Consider the following 16,526-nt stretch of genomic DNA (forward strand, 5'->3'; position numbering starts at 1 on the left):
CTGGATGAGGGATGAGCAAAGTTTTGATCACTGATAAAGCAAAGGGGAAAGGTTTTGGAAGGAACTCAAGAAATGCTGAGGATACAGGAGGCTTCAAAGCAAAAATAAGAGCAATCATCTTGGCTCTGATGGTGTAAACTATATAAGATAGTTAATAATCCAGCTGACAAGTTATTGACAATTAGAATAAATATCCATAGTCATGGTTCCAAGAGCCAGGGTCTCACATGAACAGGAGCTCAGTAGCCAGTGAGCAGGAGGTGCAATGGTAGAAACATCAGGTCCACTGTCCAGGGATGATGGAGCCACATCACCACCACATACTGTACCAGCAGCACCCAGCAGTGCTAACGACCTCCCTGCACAGGAGGCTGGTGGCATGACTGGCCCTCAGAGTGCAAAATAATAACCTAATGTTACTTGACCGTTGAAAAGCCAGATAAATGTATGTTACTGTGCAACCTCTTAGGAATTCCTGAGAGTCTTCCCTTCCCTCAAAGTGGATACAGCTGTGCTGGAAGAGTGGCACCCAATCACTCCTCAAGGACCATTTGTAACACAACCACCAGGAGCTGCATCTTTGAACTGTGGGCCTGACTTGGCAGTTGGCACAGGCTGCTGTCACCAGGCCCCCTCCAGCTGAAGTCAGTGGCAGTAGGATAGAGTTAGCACAGAAAACGAAAAAAAAACAGGAAAAAGAAAGAAAGCACCTGCCTGCTGCAGCAAACTGACTAAAGGAGAAACACAACAGTCACTGGTCAGAGATGTTCCCTCTCCTTCAGTCCTGACAGAGCAAACACGTCTCTCTGCAGGCTGTGAGCAGCTGCCAGCCACTCACAGCCACCTCAGTGCCCCTTGGCAACAGGTACACACAGATATGCTGCTCTTAAACTACCAGTCACCCGAGGCCAGGAGCTATGCAGAAAGTTTGAGTACAGATTAACAGGCTCATAACTTTGCTTAAAAGTATGCTATACACTGGGGAGGCTGGGCCAGCTGCTACAACAGCCTCTTAGTAGGGCTCCTGTCCATTAAAGAAAGAATAATTCACAAGAAGCGGCTTCAGAGTAGATCAAAGCACAAAGGAGAGAGGGGAAATGATAATTTTGAAAAAGATGTGCACAAACAACACATTTGGGCAACTGTGGATTGGTAAGTGCTATTTCCCCTCCCACTCTCCAGTTGAGCTGCAGCATCTGTCTAGTCTGAGCAGCATAAATATCACTTGGGTACTGACTATGCCACCTCCTGTACAACTCTGGGTAAATACTACACATGAGATACAAAAAGAAACATACCTTGATTTAAAAAAAACAACACAGTGTACACCTGGTGTTTACTGACCACCTGCACTAATTTGTCTGCTCACTCCTGTTTTATAGCATGAAATCACAAAATCAACCAGGTTGGAAAAAGACCTCTGAGATCATCAAGTCCAACCTATGACTGAACACCACCGTGCCAACCAGACCATGGCACTAAGTGCCACATACAGTCTTTTCTTAAACACCTCTATAATATTCTAAATAAACCTTAAGTTGCAATGTGGGAAGACAGACTGCTGCACCACTTAGTATTTTACTGTTGATGAAGTTTTCAAGTCCACTTTTCTCACATCATTTTACCTAAACATGTCAACTGCATCCAGCATTCAGATGCACGAGTCTTTTTTCCAAATTAATGTGTCATCCACAAGCCTTTGTGATCCAGCCACGTAAGCCAAAATTAAAAACAAAAAAAAAAAAAAGAAAAAGAAAAGAAACCAGCAGAGAGAAAAAGTAAGCAGGAAACCACTTGGCTTGAACCCTAGAGGGTGATGCCCCACTCTGCACTGTGTGTTCTCATTACAGAGCTCAGTTCCTGACCCCTGTGTACGAGCAGGTTCAGCGCCTTCCTTTCTGGAGCACGATGCCTGCTTTTGAACTTGAGCTGCTGAGAGAGTTTATGAACAGAGCTGTTGTTTTATTTACTCTCAATTAATCATGCTCAACTGTAAACAAAGTGTCTGTTTTAGTTCTGCTGACAATTATCCACTTGTCAACATCTCCCTCAAGTACCTTCAGCATCTGGCAACAGCACAAAACTGCTACATCAAAATGAACGTTTTGTCTCAATAAAAAGATAGACGTGTGGCAGGGTTTCATCTGTTTTCCAGCCCATCAACAGTCAAGCTACATTGCTACTGATGCAACCAGACCACTTGCTATGGAATATTTACAAAGGAGGAGGGAAGCCAAATTTTATTTATATTAGTAAGGCAGAGTCAAGGAAGAAAGTAGAGGAGAGCCCCAAAGAGCCCCAACACCTCCCCACAAAGGCAGAATGAGCCCTCCTTGCAGCCTGCCTGGTGCCTCCTGTTCTGCTGGTGCACATCCAGCACCAGCTTCACCAGCCACCGTGCCAAAAGCTGCAGAGTAGGAGTAGCTTCTTTATTTTGTGGTGTTCAGCAAATCCCAATGCAAATGGAAACCACTTACTGGTGCTTCCCCAAATACTTTTAGTATGATAATTTTTCCACTACCTGCTCCGTGGCCTGGGCATTCTTTGGTCCCTGGAGCTCCTGTACTGGTTTGAATTTTGCCATTTTAAGCTTGTAAGATATAATTATTCCCATTAGCTCAAAATCCTTCCTGCATTTTAACACAACCTCCCTGGTGCTTAAATTGAAAGCTCCAAGGTAAACTGCAGATAGCCTGGCACCTTTTTGGGTACAATAAGGAAAAACTGGACACTCCTTTTCTTCTGAGGGGACAAAGGCAGCTTGCCAGGTAACCTCCCTGACAGGTGAGGAGGCTCCAAGGTTCTGGGCCTATGGAGAACATCACCTCCCATCTCTGAGTCACCAAAACCGTGTGCTGTGGCTCTGGTTACCTCAAATCTTTAATATTATTTGAAACTTCACCCAGCTACAGCAAAGTAAGGGGGAAATCTGGAAGCCACTCCAGCCCTGCACCTTTTCTCCACAGAACTGAGTTTTCTCCCCAGAATGAAACACTCAGGGGTGCGTGGGAGGGCCGGAGGCTCCACTGAACGGACCGGCCAGAGGCAAAGCAGAGAGAGACCCCCGGGCCGGGCCGTACCTGCTCCGGGCGGCAGGTCCAGCGCTCCCAGGAATCCCGGCTGCTCCCGGCGGGATTCCCCCCGGGAAGGCGGCTCCGCGCGGGCCGCCGCGCCCTGACAAGCGCTAATCAACCTCAGCCGTGTAATTGATTCTAATGAGCTCGGCTCTGGCTCCGGAGCCGCACTCACGATCACCCGAAGTCGGCGGCGGCGGCTCCGGCCGCGCTCCCTGCCCGCAGCCGCGGCCCGGCCGGACCGCAGCCACCCCTTTAACCTTCTCCTCCCGCCACAATTAATTGAGATATCTTTTACACTTGATGTGTTGTAAAATTAATGCCTAATTTATGTAATTAGTCAATTAACTGTAATTCTAGCATATGGTGCCAAATGCCCAGAAGGTGTTCTTGTTTCCCAGGTACTTATTTTGATGTCATGAAATGCAGCTAATTAATTTTACATGCATATTAATTTCGGATCTATTTAGCGGCTCCCTTTGTGAAGGCAGATTTAATATTTGTCTTTCTAACCTTTTTGGGCAAATTCCGCGCTCGGTGTTGAAATGGAGGTGACTTTTAAAACACATTTCCATCGGTCTCCCTTTCCTCTGCGGAGCCTCTGCTGACACCGGGTCGATCTCTCCTGTGTGAAGATGCACAAGGGCTGATTATCTATAGCTTCCCGCACATCTATAACTGTCGCAAGATACGGCTATTGAATTTAAATCCGATTAATATTTAATATTAAACATTTCTGAGGGAATTTTTGTTTGTTTTTTGCAAAGCACAATATCCCACGGACATTTTTTTTTAAATAGCTGCTCTTAATACAATGCTCCTTGGAAAAAATTATGAGAATTGAATTATCGCCTAATTAGAAAATGAGCGTAATCCTGATCGCTGGCTTCTGATGTTCGCAGTTCTCCTGACTGCGCTGAGAAACTGCACTTCGCCTCTCCCGGCCCCGGGAAGCGCTCCCGCTCCTCCCAGCAAACCGTTAAGGTTCCACTTCTGTCCCTGTCGGAAAGCGATCGCGTTTGATTTTGTCCATAATACTGGGAAAGATGAGATTATGCCTCTTCTTTCTGCAGTTTGTGCAGAGATTAAGGGGTTAATCGCATCGCGGGCTTTCCCGCTCCCCAGATGCTGAGAGAAGATTTAAGTAGAAAAAGAGATGAAATCCGTAGTCTACGCCTCAAATTCCCAGCGATACCCTTTTCCCTTTGCCGCAGCAGCACTAATTGCCGCATTACGCTCATCTCTGGGGTGAGGGGAGGTACAAACGCGCCTGGCTGAGGGTGCGGGACTCCGCGCGTGGGGCGGGCGCGCTCCCGCTGCCCGGACCTCTCCAGCCCCGGGGAAAGGCTTTCCTGCGGAGCGGCAGGACGGGACTTGGCTCTTTGAGCCTCTGCGCGAGTGCTGTGGCGTCATAAAACTTTTTATTCCCCTTTCTGGATAAATTAATGAGCAATTTAATTAATAAAATCAGAGAGTAGCGTAAGTGCTATGATAATGAAGTTAAATGAGCGCGCAGTAAAATATTCACTAATCCAGCACATTGGCAAATGCCCCCTTAATTCTGCTTAGCACTAAAAGGGTTTTGAGCACCATAATGAGATTCCTCTGTCTGCTAATTAATTGACACTCTCCTGAATATTCATATGTGCTAGCACCAATACGTTCCTAATTGCACCGTGGAATGGATCTCAGAGGAAAGTAAATCGCCATAGACTTAATTAAAATAATGTATGCCAGATCCAGCTCGCTGAAGACGAGACATTTGCCATCAAGCAGTGTAAGAAAGTGGCACCTGGTTTGTAGCGAAAAATGAGGAGAAAATCTTTATCCCTCCCAAGGTGAAGTCAGCAGGGGCTGCGAAGCGCCAGGCTGAGATCTGGAAGCGAGAGAGCTTCGCCTTCCACCGCCGCGGCCAGTGCGCGACCCGCGGAGCCCGATCGCGTTCGGGGGAGGAACCGCAGCTCGAAGGGGGGAGCGGGCTCCGCACGGCGAGGTGGGAGAAATCTGGTCAGGGATGCCCTCTACAGAAGCGTTCAGGGAAAACCGTTTGTCTCCGGCGAGGGAGAGGAGGAGGGGGAGGCAGCGAAGGAGGGAGGGAGCAGCCACATTTGTAAACTTTTCCTTGAGGGGAATCCGGTGCCTTTGAAGCTCAGTCTCTGAATGGATTGTTCTTTGCACCTCCAGACTAATACTGTGAGCTAATATTGTACATTTAAATTGTTCTGCTGTTAAAAGCGTGGCAAGTTGCGCTGAGAAATGAGTGCCTGGCGCTGCCTGGCCGCGGCCTCCATCCCGCGCAGGGGGAGCGGAGGGGGCCGCGCCCCGGGCTCGCTGGGCGGGCTGCGCCCAGGCCCCGCATCCCCCGCTGCCGCTGCAAAGCACACGTAAAGCGCTTTGCTAGGTCTTTTCCTTCCCTACCAGCTCAGGAAACGAAAAGGAAAGCTGGTTTCTTGGAAAAGACAGCTTTTAAAAAAATCACCACAGGTTAGAAACTAAAAAGAGTTTATTTGAAGACATACAAATGCATATTTATTATACACATGTAGGCATTAACAATGTAAATTACACCGCCAGCACTTGCTGGTTGTTTATTCATTAGATCTTTAGAAAATCTACATTGCCTGCAGATAGCGGGATGATAATGTGCGATACACAAGCAGTTTACCCAGGCAGCTCCGCCCGGCTCCGCGCGGGGCTCCAACAGGTCCGCGGGGCTCCGCGCCGGCCACGGGTCCCTCTCGCTACCGGGGGCGCTTCTTACGAGTGTGATTCTACCTTGACGAGAAAACTGCCGTGCCCACTGAAACCGCCGTCACCCAAAATACAGCGCGAGGGTTTTACGGGTCGTGGCTCAAGAGGGAGCGAACTTAGGTGGAAACACCTCCTAGCAGAAGAAATACGAAGGGGCTCCCCTGAATGACAGCGCAGGCATCTCGCTCTCACAGCTCTAGAAGCTCTGCCGTTCGCAATACCTTTTATTCCCATGTAAAATCTTTCCTCGCCAAAAGGAGTAAAAATCCTCTATCAAATTCTATCCTCTTCGGCTGATCGAATGCTGTGTGACTACCGTATCTCTCGATAATAAAGACAGAGAAAAATATATGGGAAGAAATCGCTGCGGGGAAATCTTTTCTAAAGTTAGATCCAAAGAATCTCTTCCAGGAATGAAATATTAAAGAAGGTTAATATGGTTTTTGCTGTAGAGCTGAGGGTTGATGGGAAGACGGGAGCTGTGCGGCCGGGAGCTGAGGGTGGAGGGTGTCAACAGATGCAAGGGAGCGATGGAAGCCGCTGGACTCGGGAAGCGCAGCCAGCGCTTCTCCTGCAGCCGCCGGGCTGCCCTGTCACCCCCGCCCTGCCCTTCCCTGCGCTGCGGGGCGCGGTGCGGGGCATTCCCCGCAGCCTCGAGCCGGCCCTGCGGACCCCGAGGCGGGCGCTGGACCGGGCCTCGCAGCAAGGGAGGGGGCGGGCAGCCCCCCTGCTTTCCCGGGGACACAGCCGGGAAGGCGCTGCCCCTTCCCCGCGACACGGGCCCGCACTCGCGGGTGTGCGGGGGCCGGGGGGCTCTGGGCGGTCCCGTCCCGTCCCGTCCCGTCCCGTCCCGCCGAGGAGCGGGGGCGGGGAGCGCCGCGCTCGGGAATCGTCCTCCCTTCCCTGGGCAGCTCGGTGGGTGGCAGCGGGGCGGGGGGCGCGGGGAGGGGGCTGCGGCAGGAAGGCAAAGCGCCCACACATCGCACCGCACCCCCACCGCGCTGCGGCAACTCACGGGTCTGTTTGCAAACATGCCCCCCGCCAACAGCGAGAAAAACACGAGCATTCAAAGTTCTGACCCTAATTAAAGCCCGGCTCGTTAAAGACTTCACACAATGCAGGAAAAAGTTTGTCCGAGCCTGAATTCCGCGAGCGGTTATTACCTTTGCTTTTAAAGAGGGGAAATAACCGTAACGTGCGCGCCATTATTCTTGTGGATATGCAATTTAAAATCATCGCCAATTGTCATAAAAACCATTTCACAATGTTTGGCTAAGTAATAACTTAGTCATTTAAAGGTGGTTTTCCGGGCGACACGGACATGCAATTCAAGAAAGATTTACATTGCTTACGGGGTTTGCACCGCCGTTCTGACCGCAGCGGGAACGGGACTCAGTCTAATTTTTTTCTTTCTGATTTTGCACGGAACACCAAGACGAGAGCAGACTGTGGGAGAAAGCGTGAATGGGATGAGCGTGTCTCGGAAATAAAAGCTGATGATAAAAAATAAAGTTTATGAAACGGACGGATTTGGAAAGAAGAGTCCTCGAAAAAAAAAAGAGAGGGAGAAAGAAAAGAAAGAAAGAAAAGAATGAAAAAGGAAAATCAAGTTTGCTCCACCCAGCTATTAACCAAAACACAATACCTTTTTCTGGGTGGTACTGCACAGAAGTTGATTCAGTTTTGACAATGTTGTTTAGCTATCATTTGCTATTTTGAATGAATGGGAGCAATCCCCCTTTTTACAACAGTTGTTTCCTATTATGGAGAGGTGCAGCAGTTGAGGGCAGACATGTGAAAGTGGCTGTTTGATTCCCTTTTTCATCCCCCTGACCCTGCCTTTGTCCCTCCTCACCCTGGGAATGTCACGCCTCACTACTTCACTTTGAGATGCTCTAGAAAGTGGCTTTGTTATTCCCTTTTAGACATACACGAAATTGTTCTCATTCCCCCTGCTGTAAAAGATACTTCAAATTGGGACTCGGTTCACAAGTGCAATGCAATTTGGCTTAGCTCAACCTTTGTTCTGCTTGTACAAATGACCAAACAGTGCACACATTATACAGTTGATCTACTGCTCCCTTTACACCAGAGTTAGCGGCTGGGAGAAAAGCAAGTTAATCCCTTCAATACTAAGGTGGCATTTTCAATATTTCCTACAATGCGAGAAGGAGAAGAGAGGGCAGCTTGAAATGCGACATTTGTTTAAAAGGGAAGATTAAAAAGAAAAAGTTTGCGAGGCCTCCCCTGTTACTTCTCCAAATAAATAAATAAACAAACCAACAAGTCCCAAACGTGTAGATAAATATTCCAGCGCCTCCGGGAAGGCAAGTTTACCACAAAGACAGGTTCTCAGGGCAGTAACGTCGAGACTCGAGCTGGAATCCGCGCCAACAGCGCAGTACTTAACACAGCGCTGGGGACTCACCGCTGCTGCGGGGCCCGAGCCCGCGGCCCGGGCACACCTGTATGGCCCGGGCACACCTGTATGGCCCCGAGTACACCTGTACGGCCCGGGCACACCTGTGTGGCCCGGGCACACCTGTATGGCCCTGAGTACACCTGTATGGCCCTGAGTACACCTGAGCAGCCCGGGCGCACCTGTATGGCCCGGGTACACCTGTACGGCCCGGGCACACCTGAGCAGCCCGGGCACACCTGAGTGGCCCCGGGCATACCAGAGCGGCCCTGAGCACACCCGCACAGCCCGGGCACACCTGTATGGCCCGGGCACACCCGCACGGCCCCGCGGAGGTGGGACGAGCGGGGGGTAGGTGCGGGCAGCGCTGTGTGTGCCCAGCAGGAGCTCACGCACTCGGTGTGTCGGCCCCGCGCAGCCCCGGCTCCTCCGAGCCCTCCAGGGAGGTCCCGGGGACGCGGAGGGAGGGGGGGCTGCGGGGCCGCGCTTACCCGCGCGTGGATTGACCGCCGGCGACGGAGGAAAAAGAGCTTTCCCAGGAAACCGGCTTCGGTCAGGAACCGGGTGCTCCGGGCCACCCCCAGGAGCGATGAGCGGGAGCAGCAGCCTCCTCCCGGGCTTAAGGAATTCGGGTGGTCCCAGCGCGGGCTCTCTTCGCGCTGGGCAGGGGCGAAACGATGGCGCTGGGCCGGGACAGGGGGCCCAGCCGGTGCCCCCCCGGCGATGGAGCAGCGGGGACAAGTGTCGGGTGCTGGTGGCGCTTGAAATCGCCGACGGGGCGGGCGAGGACAGCGCGAACAGGCAGCCGGCTCTGAGGAGGGTGACAGCGGTGAGGAGCCAGCGGGCGGCACGGCAAGGCAGGGCAAGGCAGGGCAGGGCAAGGCAGGGCAGGGGTGGCCGAGCCCAGCGCCGGGAGCCCCGGGCCCCGAGGGGCGCAGCCGGGCCAGGGCCCCCCCGGGCACAAAGCGCACTGTGCATCTCAAGCTAACGGGAATACAGGTTTGGGGAGCAGTTCTCAGTCCAGCCTTGACAAGCAGGGGGAGTTTGTTTAGTGCTCGTTGGGAAAGGAACAAAATCCTTTTGAAAGGGCGCTAAGTAGTTTCACGCCAAAGTGGCAGATTTGGTGAAGAATGTGGGGTGGGACAAAGCCCTGCCGTTCCCAGAGCGGCCGCAGCGCTTCGGGAAACCGCACCGGGAATTCAAGTACACAGAAAAGCAGGAGACCCCAAATCTCTCCGCTTCCTTCTCCCTCCTGGCCCCCGAGAAGCAAAATGAAGCAGAACCATTACTGAAAAAAAGAGAGCAAGGCTTAGCCGAAACGCAGCCACAACCAGCAGCCTGGAGTTGACTTTCCAAAACGGGGGAAGCTTGCTCAGAGCCTGGCATTGTGTTTTGCAGCCTAGGAAACCCTAAGAAGCTGGTACTTCCCCCCTCCCTTCTCTTTTCTCCCAACTGGTTTGTAAATATTAACAAGGTTGTGAGCTATTCTCTCACACGGAGTGGGTTTTTTCTACCCTTGGAAAACTTCTTGGCTTCCCCCCACAGCCCCTCTCCCACTCCTCCCCTCTGCAAAGCTGCACACCTGCTTGCAGCCACAAGGATTCAAAATCAATATTGTATTTGTCACTTTTCTGTCTCCTTTTCCTCTCTCAACAGACCTGCTTGCCACTGAGGCGAATTGTGGATTTATGGAGGAAAATTAGCATAAATTATTAGCAAATCTGTAAACGTGTGTGGTCTTGCTTGTGGGAAAGGGGGCTATTGCAAACCTTCCATGCAGAAAGGTGGTCCATGATGGGCTCCATGCAAGGGCTGAATGGCCCTTGCACGAAATAGATTTCCATTGGGTTTGCACATTGATATAATTGACTTATGTGTATTTTATACAGTTTTCCCAACACTTCCTCTGAGCTCCTTATTTGAATTAGACTTCAGAAAAACGTCTATTTGTTTTGGTGTCCTACACAATGGATTTGGATTCACTTGCACCCTCTCCTCCTCCCTAGTGTTGGCTTTCAAAGTAAAAGGCAAATGCTACAAGTTGCATTTAAATCCTGTACTTCCCAGGTCTATCATCTGTTGTGTGCTTAACACGAAGTGAAACTTTGGGTATCAATTACTGGGATGACTTCGCCTGCCCTACCCCTCCGCTCACACATTCCTTTACAATGGAAAAAAAAAAAAAAAAAAAAGAAGGAAAAAAAAATTCATGCGCCTTCCAGCCATACCTCGTTCGCACTCGGAGCAGCAAATGACAACGGAAGTCGACTTTTCTTTAACTTTGCAGCTTGCGGTTCCCTCTTGCACCAGCGGTTGTTTTGTTTTGTTTTCTTTCTTCGGAAAGAAAAGGTACTGGGAAAAAGAGGAAGAAAAGAATTTGTCACTCCCGTGCTTATTCACTCCCGTGCTGTTTCTGAGCCGTCTTTTTGATGGGCATCCCAGGAGTGAACTTGGGCTGAGAAACAAAACTCGAACTGCGGGGTGTTAGGAGTTGGGGACGGGGGGCTGGGATGTGGGAGGGAAGTGTCCCTTACACCCACATATTTGGGGGCTCTCAGTACAGAAATAGAAGCCTTCTGCGTGGTGTCCTGGTGACGCTGGGAGGAATCTGTCCTCATTTCAGAGTATCGTCTTTCTTACCCCCTAACAAACAGTCATCATCTCATCACCTTTTATACCCCCAAAAATATTTCTGGAGACTGCCTTCCTGCCCTGCCCGGCTGGACGGAGCATCTCTGAGTCGGTTAAACTGAACAGGGCAGCTCTCGGGCTCTGAACCGCACAAACGCTCCCGGGCCCTTCCCTGCCAGGGGCACAGGGTGACATGCGGCAGGTCTCCCTCCAAAAGGGCTCGTTAGCTCGGCAGCGCGGGGCCGCTCGGCTGCTCGGAGTCCTAGGAACACAATTATTTGCTCATTATTCTCTAAACGACATCCTGCCCCGAGAGAGAGGGATTAGATGGGACCGAGGGCAGGCGGGTTGGAAGGAGGGGAGCGCAGCGTAACACACACGAGGTCGGCGCGGTGTGAAATGCGGTTTCCAGACTGCTGCCAGGTTTGAGGGAGCCCCGCTTGCTGGGGACGGTCCCTCCGAGGAGGCTCCCAGGAGCCCGCAGAGCCCGTGTCGCAGCGACCGCGCTGCGGAGCCGCCGCCGCGCTCCCTCCCCCAACCCGGCTATTTTTGCTGAATTAAGAAGGTGACATTATTCTTCTTTTCAAGTACTTCTGTTAATATTGAAAAACGTGCGCTTGCATTTCAAGAGCGCGCGCTCAGCCTCAGCAGCCATTTCAATATTAATGAAATTGTTTAATCTCCTAAATTCATCGTGTTTAAGTTACGTTTTGGTGAGTTATTGACCGACTCCGAAAATATTGTTAATGGAGTTGATGTGTATTCACCACAAAGGCTCTTCCTCCCAGGGCTTGCAGCTCCCGAGACAATCTTTAATTCTGGCTCTAGGGTGACAGGATGCACCGCAGCCTCGGGAATACACATCATACAAACTTCCCCCCTGTGCTAGGGCAAGCCTGGGACCTTCCGGGCCTCATCCTCCCCCCAGGACACGCGGCTGGCAGCGAGCTGCTCGTCTGGGCTGCGCTTCCAGGATCGGGCCTCGGTTCCCGGGGAGGAGGGAGGCGGTGGAGCAGAGAGAGCCGCAACTCGGGTGCTCCACACCCTGCCTGCTCCTCCACACCCTGCCTGCTCCTCCACACACGGGTGCGCACCGAGCAGCACACAGGCAAGCGAACAGCCTGAGACGCAGCGCGTAAATCCCACAGAAGGCGTCAAACTGAGGATATTTAGCATCATGACCGGTGACAGGGACTGGACAGCCCGGCCCAGCTCCGCGGGACCCCCCAGTCCCGAGGCCGGCCGGGCAGAGGGGCAAGCGGACCCTCCGCGGCCCCGCGAGCAGAACGGCGGCGTGCAGGGAACTCGTTCCGAGCACACCGGGCTGTGCCACGGCCGGGAGCCCGCTCGCTGGGATTATTTAGGGCGATTCCCACGGCTTTACACCAACAGGTCCGCAGAACCAGTCCTGCATGGGCTGGGGGGGGGAGGGTGGAGCGTGGAGGGGGAGAGTAACTTCCCGGGGCGGTGGCTACCGAGGAGCCCCGATCTTATCGCTCCTCGAAAGAACCTTCGCTCGGGGAGAGCGGATTTGGCAAAGAGAAAGTCTCTCGTTACAGAGAAAAAGGCTTGCCTTAAGTTAGCCAACAATACAAATCAGATAACAATGCAGAACAAACAGAATACCACAGCCAAGCAATTTCCATGTCAAACATCCCACTGCTCAGTACCTCCATTTGTAAGTGTGAATTGCAGACTAAGCTTCCTGCAAAGTCCACAGAGAGGTTAGTGCATACCTTCCCCCCCACCCCCAGCCACCGGGTACCATCGCACTGCAATTCCGCTGGCGGAGCCTTTTCACCCCTCGCCTTGTCTTCAAATGGAAATGATTCCCATTGGCCCAAGGTGTCCATGTAAATAGGTGTAAATGAAACCAGATTATGCCTTTCTCTCCAGCCCCCTCCTCCCTGCTCCCCTCCCCCTGCTCCCAAGGCGATTGTCATATGATAGCAAAGAAGTGGCACATTAATGAAGCGCCTCTACAGGGGTCTTTTCTGCTCATGTCACCACATAAAACTATCAGATGGTTAGAGGAAGGACATGGAGGCAACTACTTAGCTCATCGCGGCTGCAGAGAAGCAAACGAGCCTCTGCTCCAGTCCAGCTGCCGGTGGTGTAAAAGAAGCTGATTCAGCCCGCGGAGGCGAAGGGAGGGGTGTACAAGAGGATTCCCAAAACCGAGCCAGCTCGCTGCCTCCTCAGGACTAAACCGGAGCAGAGTGGCATCGAAAGGAGCGACAGACACGCCGGAGGAGCGGGGTGGGAAAGAGCCCGGACTCTCAGCTGCGTCCCGGATGCGGACTGTCAACTTCCAGCAACTCTAAGGTGGGCATATGCAGGGGGTAGCACGAAGTGGGAGACGAGGGGAGGGGAGGGGATGGGGTCCCCTTCTCCTCCTCGCCGAGACCAGAAGACAGAGCTATCACTAGAGTAACTTTACGGCCGCGGGCTGCAGCGGGAAGGCCAGGCTCAGGGAGGCCGGAGCTGGGAGAGGCACACCGTTTTTCCCCCGCCGGCGGCACAGAGCTCCGGGTTGTTTTCTCCTGCCCCCATCCTTCCATCCCCCGCCCCCATCCCGAGGGCTGAGGTCCATCGTGCCCTTTCCCCGCGTCCTTCTGTGTCCAGCCCGACCCCAGAGCCACCGCCTGCCCCGACTGGGTGTCCGTGCAAATCCTCTCGGACTCACCCCTCTCCCCCCATCCCCGCCCCCTCCCTTGTCGATGCCCCTCTGCAGATCTCCCCGGTCGCCTTGCGAAGATGCCTCGCCCGGGCAGAAACACTTACAGTGATCAGAAGCCTCCCTACTCCTACATCTCGCTGACCGCCATGGCGATCCAGAGCTCCCCGGAGAAGATGCTGCCCCTGAGCGAGATCTACAAGTTCATCATGGACCGCTTCCCCTACTACCGGGAGAACACGCAGCGCTGGCAGAACTCCCTCCGCCACAACCTGTCCTTCAACGACTGCTTCATCAAGATCCCGCGGCGCCCCGACCAGCCGGGCAAGGGCAGCTTCTGGGCGCTGCACCCCAGCTGCGGGGACATGTTCGAGAACGGCAGCTTCCTGCGGCGCCGCAAACGCTTCAAGGTGGTCAAGTCGGACCACCTGGCCCCCAGCAAGCCGGCGGACGCGGCGCAGTACCTGCAGCAGCAGGCGAAGCTGCGGCTCAGCGCCCTCGCGGCCACCGGCACCCACCTGCCCCAGATGTCCACGTACAACCTCGGCGTGTCCCAGCCCTCCAGCTTCAAGCACCCCTTCGCCATCGAGAACATCATCGCCAGAGAGTACAAGATGCCCGGGGGCCTCGCCTTCTCCACGATGCAGCCCATGCCGGCCGCCTACCCCCTCCCCAACCAGTTGACTACGGTGGGCAGCTCCATTGGCACGGGCTGGCCCCACATGTACAGCTCCGGCATGATCGACACCGCCACCCCCATCTCCATGGCCAGCAGCGAGTACGGCGCCTACGGCGTGCCCATCAAGCCGCTGTGCCACGGGGGGCAGACTTTGCCGGCCATCCCCGTCCCCATCAAGCCGACCCCCGCCGCGGTGCCGGCCCTGCCCGCCCTGCCCGCGCCCATCCCCACCATCCTGTCGAACTCGCCGCCCTCCCTCAGCCCCACGTCCTCGCAGACGGCCACCAGCCAGAGCAGCCCGGCCACCCCCAGCGAGACTCTGACCAGCCCCGCGCCCGCCCTGCACTCGGTGGCCGTGCACTGACCCGGGCCGCCCGCGCGGACTCTGCCTCCCCTGTCTCCCAAAGTTTCCTCGGAGCTCTCCTCCCTCCCCGCCTCTCCCTCCTTCCGCTCCTTTCCTCTCTCCTCTCCACTCTTTTCCTCGAAAGCAGAGACAACTCCCCGCGGGAAGCTGAGGTTTGCCGTGAGCCCTCCCTCGGGGTTCGGCTTCCCCCCTGCTCCTGAACTTTGCTTTCCGTTCTCCCGAGGCGAAAGGACCCGGCCCGGCCCCCTCCCGCCCGGTAGGAACTGCCACTTGCATCGCTAGTTTTCCAAAAGTACTTCAGGCATCTTCGCTGTGCCGGCGGCCAGGCGAGCCTGGGCCGGCGACGCCTCTTTCCTTCCTTTGTACGGGGAAGAGCAGGGTGTATCCAGGACCGGTCTGTAATTCCACAGACAGGGATGGCCGCTGCCTCACTGCACGGGAGCAGCGGCGTTTCCAGCCTCCAAGCAGCCAACGCTCGGATCTTGGAAACGCCGGGAAGTGCTCGTGTCCTTTGTGCGGGTCTCGTTGTTACAAAGGGCAGGATTTCCCGGGGCCAGGCTGCGGGAATCCCCGGGCAGGAGCCCCAGGCAGGGGGTGCGGGGCCGGCGCGGGAACAGGATCCACGCGAGGGAACCGCCGCGGTCCACTCAGCCCACACCTGTAATGTTTACAAGCGCCTGTCCTAATGTAAATACTGAACTTGCATCTGTACTGTACATCAGATGGGGTCCCTTTTGCAGTACCTGTTGTAACGTGGATGTTTACTGTAGTTTTCAGGTGAAAGAGAAGGAGAAGTTGACTCGCCTGTTAACTTCTGATTAACCCGAAGGTTTCGGGGGCTGAGGTTTCCTTTGTTGTTTGTTGGTGTTTTTTGTTGTTGTTATTTTAAAAATTTTGTAGCTATTTATTTCATAGCTTAAAAACAAACAACAACAATAATTATAATAAAAAGAAACCTGTCACCAAGCACATGACCCGACATAGCTTAAAGAAAAGCTGCTGAAGTCACTGATAAAATGTGGAAAAGTAATACAATAGCAGGTACAAACTGTGGAGGTCATCCTGATTTCTGCTGGGGCTTTGCAGACAAGAGAGAGGGGGCTAGGGAAACTGTAAATGTTTGTGCATATGAATGATTATAAAATGTGTAAAATGCACTTTTGTTTGATATACTCCTTTCTAGTTTTAGGTAGTTTGCTGGAAACTGAACTGTTGTTCTGTTGTGAACTGCTTAAGTTAAGAAAAAAAAAAAAAGAACACCCCCTCCAAATGGCATTCGTGTCTATTGAAACTGTAAAGACATTTCTTTTTAACTTTTTTTTTCCTGTACAGAATAAGCATGGCATTTTAAATATTGGTGTTCTTGTTCCCAGCATGTGTGTTTTAAGACAAAGGTTAAAAAGTGTCTACGTTAAATTATGAACCTAGTCGTCCAAATAATATTTTCTCATTAAAATATGTAAATGTAGATTTAGTTTCTTATTTGTCTTTTTAAAGAGTTTACAGGAGAAAAGAAAAAACATTAGTTGATGACAAAGGAATGACGCTATTCCAATATTTAGATAATCTAAACAGCCTTTTCATGCAAGGTTACTATAAATGCAGTTATTTACATACCACCACGTCTCAGATAAAGTTGTCGTTATTGCCGGTTTAGCGAAGGGATAACGCACTGAGTGTGTTCTGTGGGTTTATACATCTGTGCATCTACGCATACACATCTGCATTTGTGCCCTCTGCACTCACACCGAATACAAACACGAATTACATTTACACCTGCTTGGATGAAACTTATCACCTACGCACTCCCAGTTACATTTTATCTAAAAAGTATAAAAATCAGTAAGCTCCTGCGGTAGAGAGCAAACATAAAAACCCTTAAAGAATTAGTTCCTTTTCAAGACTGAGAATACTGAATTTTTGCCAGTAGT

General features: G+C 52.5%; 1 protein-coding gene and 1 long non-coding RNA gene across 2 annotated transcripts; one reads left to right on the forward strand and one right to left on the reverse strand.

Annotated features, from left to right (window-relative positions):
* Positions 1-3,343: 3,343 nt before the first annotated feature.
* Positions 3,344-12,824, reverse strand: LOC127462157 (uncharacterized). Its single transcript, XR_007900325.1, has 3 exons — positions 12,641-12,824; positions 10,473-10,596; positions 3,344-3,699 (listed from the first exon to the last, which is right to left on the reverse strand). It is a non-coding gene; the product is annotated as an uncharacterized LOC127462157 (long non-coding RNA).
* On the forward strand, positions 12,820-15,963 carry FOXB1 (forkhead box B1). The gene is made up of 2 exons (XM_051770535.1): positions 12,820-13,200; positions 13,610-15,963. Exon 2 carries the CDS (start codon positions 13,633-13,635, stop codon positions 14,593-14,595), a length of 963 nt encoding a protein of 320 aa, XP_051626495.1. The 5' UTR covers positions 12,820-13,200; positions 13,610-13,632; the 3' UTR covers positions 14,596-15,963.
* The last annotated feature ends 563 nt before the right edge of the window (positions 15,964-16,526 follow it).

This window comes from Manacus candei, unplaced genomic scaffold, assembly GCF_025592945.1.
Source record: "Manacus candei isolate 608988 ecotype Guabito, Panama unplaced genomic scaffold, ASM2559294v1 h1tg000119l, whole genome shotgun sequence".
NCBI classification, from domain to species: domain Eukaryota; kingdom Metazoa; phylum Chordata; class Aves; order Passeriformes; family Pipridae; genus Manacus; species Manacus candei.

Excerpts from the sequence above, each read along its gene's own strand:
- FOXB1 (XM_051770535.1), top strand. The coding sequence starts at position 13,633 with ATGCCTCGCCCGGGCAGAAACACTTACAGTGATCAGAAGCCTCCCTAC.